Source organism: Triturus cristatus, chromosome 10, assembly GCF_964204655.1.
Source record: "Triturus cristatus chromosome 10, aTriCri1.1, whole genome shotgun sequence".
Classification (NCBI taxonomy): Eukaryota; Metazoa; Chordata; class Amphibia; order Caudata; family Salamandridae; genus Triturus; species Triturus cristatus.
In genome coordinates this window covers 251,372,373-251,388,493 of record NC_140593.1, presented here as the reverse complement: position 1 = coordinate 251,388,493, position 16,121 = coordinate 251,372,373, and the positions used below count along the sequence as shown (strand labels likewise).

The following is a 16,121-nucleotide window of genomic DNA, read 5'->3' as shown; positions in this document are numbered from 1 at the left end:
TTCATAACAAATTAATCTCCCAAGATGGTCACCGGAGACAAAAGAGCCCAAATGTAGCCCAAAATCACCCAGATGTAGCCCAAATATAGCCCAATGACAGAAGTGTGCAAAACACTTATTATTTTGTGTTTTTGCAGTGTTATATAGTGCAGACTTGTCAGGTATTGGAGTGCTTTACATGAGCATTGGTTACATCACACAAGAACAAATTCATTTTGGTTGTAGACATGGGGAGACTAAGTGATTTGACCAGAATCACAGAATGTCGAGCTGAAGCAGAAACTCCAACCTGGTTCCCCAGTTGCAAAGTCTGCAGTTCTGGAAGTAACACTACATCCTCTCCCCTAAGTGCAACATTTAATCAAGTGGTCAACTGGATAAAAAAACATAAAGATAACAAATAATTTAAAAGTGCTTTGTCGCTATTTGAAAACTCAGAAAATATGTCCTTATTTTAGTCTTTTAGAGCACTAACCATAATGTTGATGCCAGTAAGACCCTCTCATATATGTAATTTCTAAAGGAAATGCTCTAGGTATTACAGTTTTGATTACATCAAGATGACGTCAGGCGTTCCACACTTTTGTAATAAATATAGGGGCAGATTTATGTTAACTGGCGCATCCCTGCATATCAGCAGGGATGCGCCAATTATTATGCGCCACCATGCATGCGCCGCATTTATAATGCGGCGCACCATGGGGCAAAAACGGCACAGATGCGTGACGCATCCGTGCTGTAAAAGTGGCGCATTGCTGGAGTTGCGTCGCAAGCGCGACGCAGCTCCAGCAATGTTCTGGGGGGCCCTATCTGTACAATGCTGCGTCAATCCTTACGCCTGCTTCAAGCAGGCGCAGGGTTTTGACGCAGCATGGGCCTAAAAGTGACTGAGTGAAATCTTGTAGATTTCACTCAGCCACTTTTAGGAGGCGTTCCTGCGCCGGAACGCCCCCACCTGCCCTGGAACGCCTACATGTGGCGCAGGGCTTTACAACGTGACGCATCTCCCAGATGCGTCATGTTGTAAATACCCCGCACCATGGCGCAGGATTTGCGCCGCTGCTGCGTCACAAAAGTGACGCAACGGCGGCGCAAAAGTGGCGCAAGTGCAACATAAATCTGCCCCATAGAATGTTAGCAATCTAGTTGTTCATTAGGATACTGTTGAGAGGCAGAGGTCAGGGGCACGGACTCTGAAAATTGAAGGCAGGTATGAGGGTGCAAAGGCAACAATTTAACCACACTGAGCAGACAGGAAGGGCCGTGGCAGCACAACAGACTATGGAGGGCAGTGGAAAGGGGGGCAAACCAACAATACAGGACTTGCAAGAGAGGCTGTGGCAATGTAATAGACCATTGTGGGCAGAAGGAAGAGGCAATGGTAGTACAACCATACATGCCAACAGACCCGATTCAGCCAGGAAACGTCCAATGTTTTTAAGCTCAAATGGGCTTTATTTGATCTGTCTCCTGTCTACAATCTCCTCTTTTTCAATGTAACTCAAAGGGGAAAATCAATACCCCAGTTTGTTTTCAAAATCTCCCTCTTACCAAGTTCAAAATGTTCGCAAGTATGGTACATTGGACATGGAAGGAAATGGGGTAGGGACATGGAGTTGGATAACAGAGGACAGGAGGTACATGGAGAGGTGCACCAAACTGACCCTGCAGGGCAGGCATCAGGGTTTGCAGCAGCACAATACACCACACAGGGCATGCGGGACGGGAGTGCAGCACAACAATCCATAGAAAGCAAGAGGGAGGGGACAGGACCATGCACATGGACAACAGAGAACACAGGGGCAAGAGGCAATGGTAGCTAGCTGACCATAATGGACAGACAGGAGAGAAAGCTGCAGCATAACAGACCATAAAGGGCAGGAGGGACGGATCAAGGGCATTACAATGGAACAGACAAGCCAGGAGGGAGGGAGTAGGGGTCTGCACATGTAAACAGAGGGCTGGGGGCAAGGGGGCAGGGCAGGAGCAGCAAGATAGCCATGGAGGTCAGGCAGGATGGGCACTAGAAGCAAGACACACCATGAAGAGCAACAGTGAGACTGTGATGGCATACACACAGACCATGGAGGGAAGGTGGGAGGGGGTCAGGGGCAGCTAACTGACCACACAGGGAAGGTGGGAGGGGCCATGGCAGCACAGAAGACCATGCATGGCAAGTGGGAGGGTTAGTGGCAGCACAATGGCTATGATGGGCAAGAAGGAGGGTGCAGGGGCATGCACAAAGGACGATGGAGGATAGAAGGGAGGGTCAGGACCTGTGCACAGACAAGAAAGTTCAGGGGAAGGGGCCTCACAACAGACCGCACGGGGCAGGCAGGAGGAGCAGTTGCAGCACAACAGACCAGGGAGGGCAGAAGGGTGTGGCAGTACAATGGACCATGTAGGACAGGAGGAAGAGGATAGTGGCATGGCATGTGGACCGGCAGGGTGGAGGTGGCAGGGACAGGTTACAGTCATCTGACAATGTTAGGCAGGTGGGAGGGGAGTGGCAGCTCAACAGAACACTCAGAGTAGATAGGAGTGGCAGGTCCATGGAACATGGTGGGCAAAAACGATGGAGCAGGGGCATGCACAAAGACATCGGAGGGCAGGGGGAAGGAGAATAGGGGCAGCAAGCTAAGCACAGAGTTTAAGCAGGTGGTCAATGATGGGGCATAGAATTGGTCAATGGAGGGCAGGAGGAGTGGACTGGTACATCATACTAAATTGAGGGCAGTGGCAGCACATCAGACCATGCATGGCAGGAGGGAGGAGGCTAGTCCATGGATTCACACAACAGAGGATAGGGAGGAGGGGGATGGGGCAGCAAGCTAACTGTTCAGAGAAGGCGGGTGTTAGGAACTTTATTGTTTTTAAAACGTGTGTCTGTGCGAACTACTTAAAATATGAACAAGTATGCAGCATAATCTCACTTTTATTCAGGAAGAAGAGGACGTTTGTGACTGTGACTCCGGGCTCACTTGGCAGAAAAAAACCCTGACCCTCCACCCAAAATGTAATGCCCATGAAAAGGGTAGGTGAACACAGTGTTATATAGAACATAGTCCTGAGAGCATGATTGAAAATGAAAACTAGATATAGTGTATGGTATAAACTATGCACCAAAAAGTGTGATATAAGATGAACCGAGCATGAAATATAATATGCAATACATTGTGCGCAATGACAGATTAATTGGAGAGTGCGAGATAGCACAGGCACTAGCGCGTGCTATGCGATATGCGCCTTGGAGTGTAATATGCACAGGGCAGTGTTGTGTGACCTAACTAGTCTCTAAAGTTGTAATATAAAATATGTGCTGGGGAGTGTAACGTTGCATATGGACTGTGACACAGATATGGATCCCAGATTGTAATATGTATGGCATAGCACTGTGCGTTATAACATAGGCATCGAGGAAGGCACGTTAGATGGGGCAATATAACCCGTGCGAAGACAAGTGTGGCATGACATATTCACGGGGTGGTGTTACAGTGCACATGGGCTAGAGAGTGTCATAGCATATGCACTAGCTAGTGGAATACAACACAGACGTGTGTGGCACTCAGCAGGCAATGGTGGGTGTAACACAGCATTGGGCTCTGCCAGGAGCGCGCTGTGACTCTCAAGTGATGTTCCTCCCCTTTCCAGAGAGTAAAATAAAAAGTATTACACATCCGGCAGTGGATGTGTGTTTTATTAACCGTGAGGGGGGTTTCTTGCATAGTTTTGGTCGAAGTTTTGTCGAATCCCCTTTGTATGGCTTGGTGTGCATGTGTAATAAATGTGCCCGTCAATAGCTACCCATGTTTGTATAAATAAACGACAAGGGTGTCTACCGGGATTAGGCACGGTAGAGCATCAGACATGTCAGAGCTTCACTAGTGGTGTAAATACATTCCACGTGGATTCATTGTATGCATAGTCGCCTTTTAATGAATATCACGCAAATCTTCATGGTGATAGGTACGTACGGTTTGTCCAGCATGTCCTAGGTGTGTCTATAAATATATATTTTTAAAAAATAATAAAAAACAGTGGCCAGCCCTGGGGATTGGGGTCAAAAAAATATAATTAGGAGACAGTCCCTGGGGGATGGGGTCATCACGGCCAATAAATGAGAATAAGAAGGGGAACCACACAGCCCCCCTTCTTAAAAAATTAAAATAAATAAAAGACTGGCATCGTGCCGGAGGCCACACCCCCTCCTTGCAGCACTCTGCAAACACGCCCCCTGGCGAGTTGTAAGTTGGGGAATTAATTCCTCTTCAATACTGAGGGTCCCTGAGGGCCAACTAGCCCAACAGGCATCTCCAGTATGCGCCAGGGAGCTGCGCTGCAGACAGGTGTTCTGAGGCCAAGCCCCTTTTTACACCTCTATGCAACGCAGCTCTGTGGCGCTTACTGGAGGTACCTAGTGGTCTAATTTGACCCTAGGGACCCTTAGGATTCAAGGGGACTTAATCTCTCAACTTAGAACAGCCACAGGGCGCGTTTACACAGTGGTGAAGGGAGGGGACGGGGCCTGAGGTGACGATGTCATTTGAGATGTCATCAGTGATGTCATGAGTGATGTCACTGACCATGTCATGAGTGATGTAATATGTGACGTCATCAGCAATGCATTGCGGGCGCGCGAGTTATAGTTAGCTGAACTAACTATAACGGGGGAATTTCAATGGTTCTGTACAAGTGAAAAGTCCAGCTAACTATAACACCCCTGAAACCTATGGTTTTTTCAGTGAATATATAGATATACATATATTTCATTTGTAAAATAGGTGTGAATTCCCTCATACCACATGTTAAGAATTAATGATCTAGAAAGTGACTAGTATAAAATCAGGTAAGTATTCTCAGTTAAAGTTTAAGACAAATGTGTCCGCATGCCCTGGGTGGCATAGATAGTATAGAAAGGCCGCTTTAGGTGTATGGCTGCTCTTCATACCTCATTGTGCTGTCGCTGTTGCTCCCATTGATGATGGCAACCCAGCCTCCATACTAGGTCCACTATTGGCTGTTACTATGCTGCTGATACATATCCAGATCTTGGTTTCAGTGTTGTCACGAGCGTTGACGTCACGGGGTCCCTAGTAGGAGCAGATATATGTGTGAACCACTCCACAGCAGCTTGACTGTACCTTGGTCAATGGTTTCAGCCCATTGGACTGCATGCAAGCCTGTATTACAGCACTACCATGCCCCTTCATCACCAGAGTCCTCTCTCCGATAAGAGGTAAATAGGTATATCCTGTGCCATGCAACAGGGATATCTACAAGCTCCTGCTTGGGGGAACGACCCTGCACACCATTCCTACATCAAAAAATGAGCACCCAGGGTGCACTTACAGGGTGGGATATTAGATGCCTCTGTGGAGCTTTAGCAGGGGGATACTATCTTAGTTGGGTCGATGTCTGCCCTGGACAAAGGTATTTTATGATGGCAGCATTTACAGGTCATGGTCAATGAAGATTTGCCAGAAAATTTTTATTAAGTTGGCTTTTTGATATCTACCAGCTGTTTCCCAGACTTCCTGTGTACAATGAGATGCAATGCAGTGACTTTCCTCCAGGTGGCTAATTATCTGTTTAAATGAGCCACAAATGAAAAATCTATGTCTCACACAGGATCTTAGCGTCCTTAATGGAAAGGACACTATCGAAGTATAAATATTAATAGAGGAGGCCAATGAACACCTCTTAAAAATGTTTAATGATCATGGTAATGGATACAGTTCAAGAGAGATTGCTAACTGTCCCAACTGATCACAGCCAATGTCCAGTGAGGGGTTATACTGGTTCTAGGTGTGGGCTAGCATTAAAAGCATGATCTTAACTGTACCAAACTTCATAGGTCCTTTTCTTAAACACTTTGGTTGTTGGGAGCACTGGGACGTAGACTTCCTCTGGTCCCAGGGTTCAATCATGACTTAAAACAATGATAACTCTGGAATTGTAAGGGTTGCAAAGATGACTCAAATGATTTTAAAATTGTTGTGAGTGTTCAGTACCCTCATGGAATTACAATACGAGCTAGGGTGATAGAAAATAACTAAAAAGTATCTCTAGCGTTGAAAAATGGTTTGGATAGCCACAAAAGTAGGGATAGTTGAGGGCTTTGGGGAGGGGGAAATGGAGGCCCACCACACTCATAGGTTCTGATTCACAAAGGTAAATGTACACTTTTGTGTAAGTTCATGCTTATTTTGAAATTCACAATCTCTGTTTTAATGAAAAGTTTACAACAGTGGAAGCTCCGCAGTCGGGCGGAGAACTCCACACATGAATAGCTAGGCATGCTATAAACTAACTATTACATTGGAGTTTGTGAATTTCAAAACAAACATAAACCTGAACAAAAGTGTAGATTTACCTTTGAGAATCAGGGCCATTGTCTTGGATGCTATCTTTTGGTAATCAATACTCTTAATGTTACATAGTTCTTTGGGCTGGCTGTCATACATGGCCTTACAGGCTCATCAGTGGATCACTTTCTGAAGATGACATCCACTCAAACATCACTTCACTTGGCCTTGCTCTTTGTGCTAATAGTAAGTAACCTGTGCCAATCCACATGGGGATTTTAGCTTCATATTCTGGGGCATGTCTCAAAAGAAGGTATTTGTAAGTCCTTGAAAAATCCAATATAGAATAGGCAAAATTCTCAAAATGTTATGTTCCTGGAAAATATCTCTGTGCAATGGCACAGAAGGCCTTCTTCTTGACCTGAAGAAGCTAAAGTTACTTGGTCAAATGGGTAAATATTTTTCCTGGTTAGGGGTCTTTGTCATGAAACCACAGATACATCCGTAGCCACCACTGAATTTTGAAATTGCAGCCTAATTAAGCCATCTTCATTGTTGCAGGTTTGATTATTAGCCTTTTTCGGGGCATTAAAGGTGGTAGGCAACATGTGATCACTTTCCAGGAAGAAGCAAGACAAACACTGTTATTTAATAACTATGACCCATTCAGGGGATGTACCCGCCCGGAGGACGTCCCAGAAGCTCTTACTTTGGCGCCCTTGGCATAAACTTAACATCAATCAATTTCACAGCCGCCTTTCTACAACTACTTTTATTATGCCAGATGACCCAGAAGCGGCCGATAGGGCACTATCTGACTGGATTCTCCACTCTCTGGATTATTTTATCCCGGCAAAAAGGTCTACTCTAAAAGCCGTACCACCAAATCCAGTCCTTGGTTCAATGACAAGCTGGTCATTCTACGTAAAGCTTTTAAAAGCTGGAGCGAGCCTGGAGACGGGACTACGACTCTACTTCGAAGGGGCATTATCAGGCAGCCATTAAGACGTATCATTGGGCTATTCGGGCCGAACGGGCAGCTTACTTTGCGGCTGAGATTAGGAACAGTAGTAACCCCTCCAAAGGTATTTTTTCGACACTCAAAGATCTTAAATCATCGGCAGCTCCTATAGCACCTGTGATCACTTTGAATGAGCAATGCGAGGTTCTCGCCTCCTTCTTTGTTGAGAAGGTGGAAAATATCTATAACACCTTCCCGCAAGTTACTACAAGTTCTGACTTCAGGCCCAAATCTTTTCCGATGCGCATGTTGGCTGCTCTCCCGCCGATCTCTCAAGATGAGTTGTATGTGCTCTGTAGCAAGGTCAAGTCCAGCACTCCGGCTGACCCCCTTAAGCCTGAGTAATTTGTAAAATCACTGCCTGTGCTCCTTTCGCCTGTGGGCCAGTTGATTCATCTGTCCCTATCCAAGGCAGTTGTCCCCATGACTTCGAAGCAAGCCAGAGTGATCCCATTGTTAAAAAACCCCAACCTTGACATAGCGAAGCCAGAAAACTTCCGTCCCATCTCTTTCCTTACTTGGGTATCCAAGATCTCTGAGGCTTATATTAATTCCATTCTATCTAGATTTCTGGAGGACAATAACATACTAGACCCCACCCAGAATGGTTTTCGTTCTGGCCACAGCACTGAGACTGCTCTCCTAGCTGTGTCCAAACACCTGAGAAGGGCTCTAGATGAGGGCCACACTTCGGCACTGATCTTATTAGATCTCAGTGCCGCGTTTCACACGGTCTCTCACAAGATCCTGCTACAGCGGTTGAGGAAGTGGGCATTGTAGATTCCGCCCTGGAATGGTTTGCCTCTTTTCTCACTGAGAGGACCTTCCAGGTAACAGCTCCCCCTGTTGCTTCCATGTTCCATAATTCCAAACATGGGGTGCCACAGGGCTCAGCTTTGAGCCTTACACTTTTCAATCTTTATGTCTCACCTTTGGCTGCGGTGGACAGGAGCAGAGGGCTCACAGTGGTATCATACGCAGACGATACTCAGTTGGTAGTCACACTCACAGACGACCATGTATGGGACGCTTGTAAGTTTCAGAGCGACCTCGAGGCTGTCGCTGAGTGGATGACTGCCAACTGTCTCCAGCTCAATGCCAGCAAGTCAGAGGTCTTGCTGGTGGAGACAGATCTTGAGCTGTGGGGTGAACGCTGGTGGCCGGCTACCCTGGGAGGTGCACCCGCCCCTAAACAGATGGTAAAAAATCTAGGTGTCTGGGTGGACTCTGCCCTTACCTTTCAGACTCAAAGCAAGAAAGTGGCAGGGACCTGCTTTGGAATTTTGTTTGGGCTTAAACCGCTGCTGGGGTTTTTTGACCCACCCATTAGGCAGATTATTGTGCAGGCTTCCATCCTATCGTGATTGGACTATGCTAGCTCACTTTATTTGGGGACTAATAAGGATGAAATTTTGAGACTGCAGAGGGTTCAAAACGCTGCTGCCAGAACTCTTCGTGGCTTGCCCAGAATGTGTTCTACAACGAACGCCATCAGCACACTAGTTGCCTGTGGACAAACGTGTAGAGTTTAAGTCCCTCTGCATTGCTATTAAAATTTTAAAAGCTCCCTTCGCCAGGCATCCTGGCCAACTTACTTGCACCTTACATTCCTGCCCACCAACTTCGGTCGATGGGACAGCATCTGGAGGTTGTTCCTCGGGTGAGGAGGGTGAGGAGGGTGCGTGCAGGTGGACGTTCCTTTTCTACTTTGGCAGCCAAACTCTGGAACAGGCTACCTTTGCATATTCGTGGCATGGATAATTATTTGTCATTTCATAAGGCAATCAAAACATAGCTCCTTCCTTCGTCCTAGGCTTTCCTTCTGGTAGCCTTGCAGTTTTCTGCTTTCAGCGCCGGGCAGCTGTGCGCTTTAGAAAACCTTATACCATAACATATAACATAACTGTATGTAAGAGGAAGGGGTGCCTCTTGTATAGTTGCTGAATCTGACATTGAAATATGTTAAATTGTTTGTCTAACAAATAGCGAAGATAATCACCATGGACCTGGTTCACAAAGGTAAACTTTCACTTTTGAGTAAGTTTACGATTGTTTGCTATTCACAAAGGGATTTACAAGTAGTATCATTACTAGTGTGGGGACGCTGCACATAAAAAGATAGGACTGTCCTATCTTTTGATATGCAGAGACTCCACACTCGTAAAGATACCACTCATAAATCCTTCTGTGAATAGAAAACAAACAATTGTAAACTTACACAGAAGTGTATGTTTACCTTTGTGAATCAGGCCCTCAGTGAAGAACCTTCCACACTTTTAGCTGGCTTTGACAGTGGACATTGTGGTGTGAGATCTCAACTGTAGTAACTTATTGAAGTTAAGTTGCTGCATCGTGAGAAACAGGGTATAAGAAAAAGATTGTAACACATATATTGCAGACGTCCATGCATTATGAGTATTTTCATTTTATCCTACATTCTAGCATTAAGAGATCAATGCAAACCACATGCTTGTCAGGCGCAATTCCAATTAGACTGAATAAAATTCATAAAAGGTATGGTGATTCCAAAGATTTAAAGCAAGCTTAAAAGTGCCAATCATTATTTTACTCAGAAAGCACAAGTAATCTGCCTATTTTAATTTTCAAAAGAGCTCTAGGAAGTTCGAGAACAGTCTCTGCAAACAAAAAACTGTTATTTGTTATTGTTTGGTCAGGCATACAAGACATTTAGATAAGGATAACTAGAGAAGAGAGAGAGGAAATATAATGTCCAACTCATAAAGCTTTACTCTATGAAGAAGCTGTCTCTTACTGTCAGAAATTCCGGAGTAACGTCCCCAGTAAGACAAAACACAGTGAGCATGAGAGGGAAAGATAATTCATTGGGAATATAGGAAGTGAACGAAAGGGTTGGATAGAAAACAACTGAGAAAAAAAGGGTCAAGTCTATCAAGCAAGTTCCTCCTGTATTTAGGGGGAGAATAACGAAAAATCTGAGGTGGGCTATTTAGGTATTTCAGCAATAAAAGTTGTTATGCTAATATTAAAGCTGCTGTCTACAGAGTTGACAAACAATCCGAATGATCGCTATAGTTTTACTTTAAATGTAAACATCCCAGATAATAAATTTAGCAATAATCCCATATTTTGGATGGCAATACTATATGAGTCCATAGACTTGGCTCCTGTTGCACCCGAATCAGTATTAACGGTCTGACTAAACTACAAGGCTTAGAGCCTGATTTAGGTCTTGGCAGATGGGTTACTCCATCACATTGGTGATGGATAACGCGCCCGCCGAAATATAAATTTCATTGTAACCTGTGGAATTTATATTTTGGCAGATGAAATATCAGTCACCCTTGTGGTAGAGTAACTCGTCCGCCGTGATCTAATTCAGGCCCCAAGTGCCTGATTTCGAGTTTAGCAAACAGAGTAGTGTCATTAAGATGGTGGAGGACATGAATTCCAGCCATTTCAAGGGTACTCTGCCTGCTGTATTTAGAGATGATCGATGGCTCAGAGGTCATCTCTGTAGATTCAATGGAACCACCATCACAGCAGTTCCATTCAATGTACTAAAAGTTTAGTGTATGACCATTGCTGGCTTTGAAGACTGTACACCAAATTATTAGTATTTTTTTCTTTTTCAAAAACAAATTCCCAAAGTTCTTTTCTGCCAGAAACCCAACAGCACGGTTGGTTTAAGAAGGGATGGAATAAGTTTAGTGATTCTAGGCAGTGGGAGGTCTTAGACGATTGCCGCCCCTGATAGTATTTAGCTTTGTCACTTCAACGTTCACTTATGCCTTATTGGCTTCATTGAATCCCGCCCACATTGGTATTGGAGGCGGAGGGAGGCCTGAAAACACGTTAGTCACCACTGGCAAATAAGGTGACAAGACAACTTTTTTAAGAGTCCTTCTGTATTTCATCCTACATAAACTAATGACTCCAGTGTGAGTACATATTTGTTGATGGTGTGTTTGCACCATTACTGAATCCGTAACATAAAAAAGACGATTGCTTTAAGCCCGATTTTTATATAATTTACATTCTTATGAGGGAAATATACTGGTTGTCTTGAACAAGGTGGTTACAAATTGTATTATCCACCGAAACGTGTTGACGCATATTCTGTGCTATGTTTGAGGAACAGATGAGCACATAAGAAAAGAAGCTGTTTTTTATAATTTTTTTATTGATTCCTACAAACTAGTTCAAACTAGTGACAGATGTAATTTTTTTGTACGTTTTCTCTCTTCTAATTTATTGTCCTTGTGTATTCTCTATGTATTTTAGAAAGAAATTTGTGCTTAGTCTTTTTATGCAATGGAAGTTTAGCTTGTGAGATATTGCAATGATATATGATATATATCGATTGACTCTTTAATAAAGTTTTGAGATATAAAGATTGAATAAACTTTGTAGCATCTGACTCACTCAAGATTGGGGTTATGAGGGCTTGCTGTGTGGCTGTCTATATGTAGAGCTGGTGTAAGATCAGTGGCTTTCAAAGGGAATTATTTACAACTTGACAACCGTACACCAAATTATTAATATTTTTTCTTTTTAAAAAACAAACTCAAAGAAGTATAAGTTTGTTTTTGAAAAAACAAAAAAACTAGTGACCCTCACAGACTGGGTGTTCTCACCCATGGTTTAGGGGTCATTATTGTTTTTTTCCTGCCCCTCACAGCAAAGATTTTCCTTTCAGTGATGGGCAGTAAAAAAAATCATTTACACCATTCAAACTAAATAGGGCAGATGATGTAATGTCCTTCTGCTGATAGTCTCTACTCCAGCAGGCTGTCAGAGAAATATATTCCTTTGGCGGAGCTAACGGGGGTTCATGCAACGGAATACTTAAGGTCTGCCCATCCCTAAATGAAGAAGACAGACCAGCGGTTTGTTGAGCAAGATACTCCATGTCGTTTGCGACAGAATACTCTGTTCCCCAAACTCTAAATCAGGCTCTTAATTTTTAATTATATACATGCTACATACAAAAAAGTTTGTCCTACACATTGGTCACTTCTATTCAGAACATGATGCTGCTTCCTTACGGAATGTGGCACGGGGCTCTGAGACTCCCATATATCAAAGATACTCAGCCTTTGTTGAAAGGGCCCCTCTGAAGTGGCTTCAGTGGCCGGCGTTTGCCCCTTCTTCCATTTTTGAATATAATTTAGTGTTGCAAATAGATTTTTCCTTATAGTTGTGGCATATACCACCAAGGCCCTGGTTACGAGTTGGACGGAAAGGAATTCCTGCATGAAATTCTGTTCCACGTGATCACGATTGACCCAGGTTTCAACCACCTCGTTTCCCCAGGTGTGGGATCACAGGGGCTGATTTTACCTGCTTGAAGTTCCTGCCAGTATAAATCAGTGGAGGCTTCGACTGTAACAGTAGCCAGACCTCTGCTTCTGCTGGCACCCTCTCTCTTTCTATGGAAAGCTCCCTGGACATTTTTCCCCTTCCCTTCCCAACCCTCTTCCTCTGCACTAACTGCTCACAGAAAACCCTGCTCCCAATTGTCACTGGCTCATAGCAGGTGGCAAATGGCAGCATTTAACTCCTTGGAATAGGGAAAACCATTCAGAATTCCACATTGTAATTCCACGCCCACAAGGTTATTATCTATTCCAGGGGGTCTAACCTGTCTAACTGCACAGTACTTGGGGGGTAATACTGCACAGCGCCATTGATTTCAGGGGTGTTCTTTGCACCCAGCCAGTGCAGTGCAATTCGTAAGCAGGCAGGCCCCAAGTGCAAAATGGCTCTCATTTATATGTTCCTGGAACAATAATACAGTTGATTCGAGAATGAAGCGAGCACTGAATTCGTTATCTGCAGCTTTAGTGATTAAACATAAACAGTCCAGAGCCTCCCCAGGCCCTCTCAGTGCAAGAAACACTAATGTGTCCCTGCTCTGCTGGATGGATGTTTGAACTTACTTGCAGCCCAAAGCTGATTTCAGCAGTTACTATGGAGAGTGCAATATCGGGGCTGCCCGCGCTGCTTGCTTAGGCTAATGGAAGTCCTGCCATTCAGCTCCCACTGCACTGGGATACGGGGTAAACAGTTGCAGTGACCCCTTACAGGCGGGTCCCCTCTCCAGCAGATCATTAAACGCAGGCATGCACTTGTCTGACATCCATGGCAAGCGGCGCGTCCAGGATCCCGAGGCCTCAGCAGAACAGCTCCGTGAGGACTGAAAGTTCGCATCTCGAACACTTTGTGGAAGGGCAGAGCACCTGGCTGTGGGTTCGTTTCAAGCTACAAAGCAGTCCGTTGGTAGGATCTGGGAGGCACTGCCAAGTATAGGAACTTTCCCTACTCGCTCGGATAGGATTAAAAGTCTGGGATACCTTCGGCGTCCGAAGCTCCACGTGTCCTGAGGGGCGGCTGCCACCTCGCATCAGCGTTAGGAAAGAAACTGTTATTGCCTTTCCGTGCTGTGCATCTAATCCTGTTATCACTCACGGATATAAATATTAATGCAGCGTCCTTAATATCCGCAATGATGGTCTCAGAAGAGCTTCTGCAGGTGAGAGACCAGTTACAGGACCAGACGACTTCAGGAAGTAGATGAAGGAAAAACTGACCAAGGACCTGTCCCAGACCATGGAATATCAGGACAGTTTTATTGACTCCACTGTCCTGGGTTTTATGAGTGACGGTAAATTGGCTGAGCTGCCAGTGGGCGCTCACAACAGCGACTCAAACGCAAGAGCAGCCAATCAGATCAGGAGACTAGACTTCTGCAACCGAGTGTATGGTTTGGACTCCTTTGGCGCAGGAGTCAATGTGGAGACACACTCACTGAGCCGAAGTGAGGACGATACGGATGACGAGGAGGCGCACTCCCCCAACACTCTGAGGAGACCCAAAAGGAAGCGTGTCATCACTCACGCTCAGCGCCAGGCCGCCAATGTGCGCGAGAGGAAGCGGATGTTTAACCTCAACGAGGCCTTCGATCAGCTCAGGAAAAAGGTGCCCACTTTTGCCTACGAGAAGCGACTGTCCCGGATCGAGACCCTGCGCCTCGCCATTGTTTATATTTCCTTCATGACTGAGCTCCTGGGCAGCTCTGAACACAAAGCGAATTAACGGCATTCATTTGATTTGCACGATGCTACCTTTCGAATACATTCCTTGATAATACAGATGGAAACACGGGCTTTTATTTCATTCAGGAACGACACACAGTGGAGACCTTCTGGGCTGGCTTCCATTTTTTTGTAAATAACAACGTGGACGGAAATTCCCCAAAAATATATATTGTGGAGAAAATAGCCATTTATAATATAGACAATTTTAAAATGTGGCTATGTACAACCCTTGCAATTGAATGTTTCTAAATTAAACTGCATAGAAAGCTTGCACAATTAGGGAGTATCATGGTTAGCTGTGTTTCTTTTGCCTGAATTAGATTATTAAGTACGTGCCGCAAAAAAATGAGTTCTATCTTTAGGCCGGATTTCCATGATTCTTTTTTTGGGCTCCTCGATTTCTAACAGAGCTTTCTGGAAAAGATTTTTTTTCCAGAAGTATTGAATAAGAAAGTGAAATGAAATGTTGGTATTGCATTAGACGTGTCACGATTTTATGCAGAATAGTAGGGGACCAGACGTATGCACTTTACCCTGGCACATTATTGCATTATTGGATTTTTGATTGTATGCTCCTCTTCGGTCTGTCGAGAATAATTAAATGTTTTAAAGGAACGACTTGGCTATTATTTTTTTTATGTGCCTCAGCGTTGGCCCCGCGTTTTTCAAGATTTATAAAAAAAAAATAGAAAAATATTGGAACAAAACGTGGAATTGAACATTAATATGTGGGTCAAAAATGCTATAAAATACTTTGTGAAATTCGACTCGTTTAGTGGTTGCATTTGACAGTGGTTGTTATTGACAAGGATAATCAGCTGTGGTGAGAAGATATGCTATGTAAATATATTTAATTGATATGAATGCTCGACACTTAGAAATTGCTGTTGATATTGGTAAAAAAAAAGATGCATTAGGGTACGGAATATGTGAAATACATTTTGAAGGATAGTTTGGGAGAGACCTTGGAATCGTGTTTTGCACTTTTTGCACATTTTCCATTTCTTGGTTGTTCAGTGAGTGACATCATTTCCTTGTCTCTTAGTGTAGCCCGTGTTGTAAAATATAGAAATATAGCCCAGCCCTCCCTGGAAAGGTAAAGCTGACCTCTCTTCCATTTTGGAAGGAAATGGACGTGAGTGGAGGTGTCCCGCTCGTTGCTTCATTCTGCAGCCGTGTTGGCGAAGCGCAGAGGAATGTTTGGCCAGGGAGCCCTGTTTGTTGTCACATAGCTGCTGGAAGCCCCGAGTAACCCGGCTCATGCCTCCTTTGTGGCGGTCTATCTCACACCACTAATTGGGGTTTGATGGCTGTGGATGCCGCCCTTACGCCTGCAGGTGGGAGGGCTTAGACTTCACAGCCCAAGTTAAATGCAAGAACAACTTTCATTATTTTGGCATTATCTGGTAATGCCTCGAAGGTCACTGTAACAAAACGTTCAGTGACACAATGTCTTTCACAATTTTAGACTAGAGACGAAGGGAAGGCGAAATTGAGAAATGAGAAAACTAAAGTTCGAAAGTAAAAAATGGAGTCCAGGAGTACGAGTGTTTCAGTGCGAGTGTTCCAAGTAATATTCATGGTCACTGGAATTAGGCAATTCTGCGCCCCTGATGTTTTCCGCATTGTTATGAATTTGCCGCATTTCCCACATAATTCATCATCTGCTGCGCAATTTACAGATTTTAACAAGAAAAATGTTGCTAGCCCAAACGG

At 44.5% G+C, this 16,121-nt stretch overlaps 1 protein-coding gene across 1 annotated transcript; it reads left to right on the top strand.

Annotated features, from left to right (window-relative positions):
• Nucleotides 1-13,502: 13,502 nt before the first annotated feature.
• On the top strand, nt 13,503-14,986 carry FERD3L (Fer3 like bHLH transcription factor). Its single transcript, XM_085630033.1, has one exon. It carries the CDS (start codon nt 13,882-13,884, stop codon nt 14,401-14,403), a length of 522 nt encoding a protein of 173 aa, XP_085486159.1. The 5' UTR covers nt 13,503-13,881; the 3' UTR covers nt 14,404-14,986.
• The last annotated feature ends 1,135 nt before the right edge of the window (nt 14,987-16,121 follow it).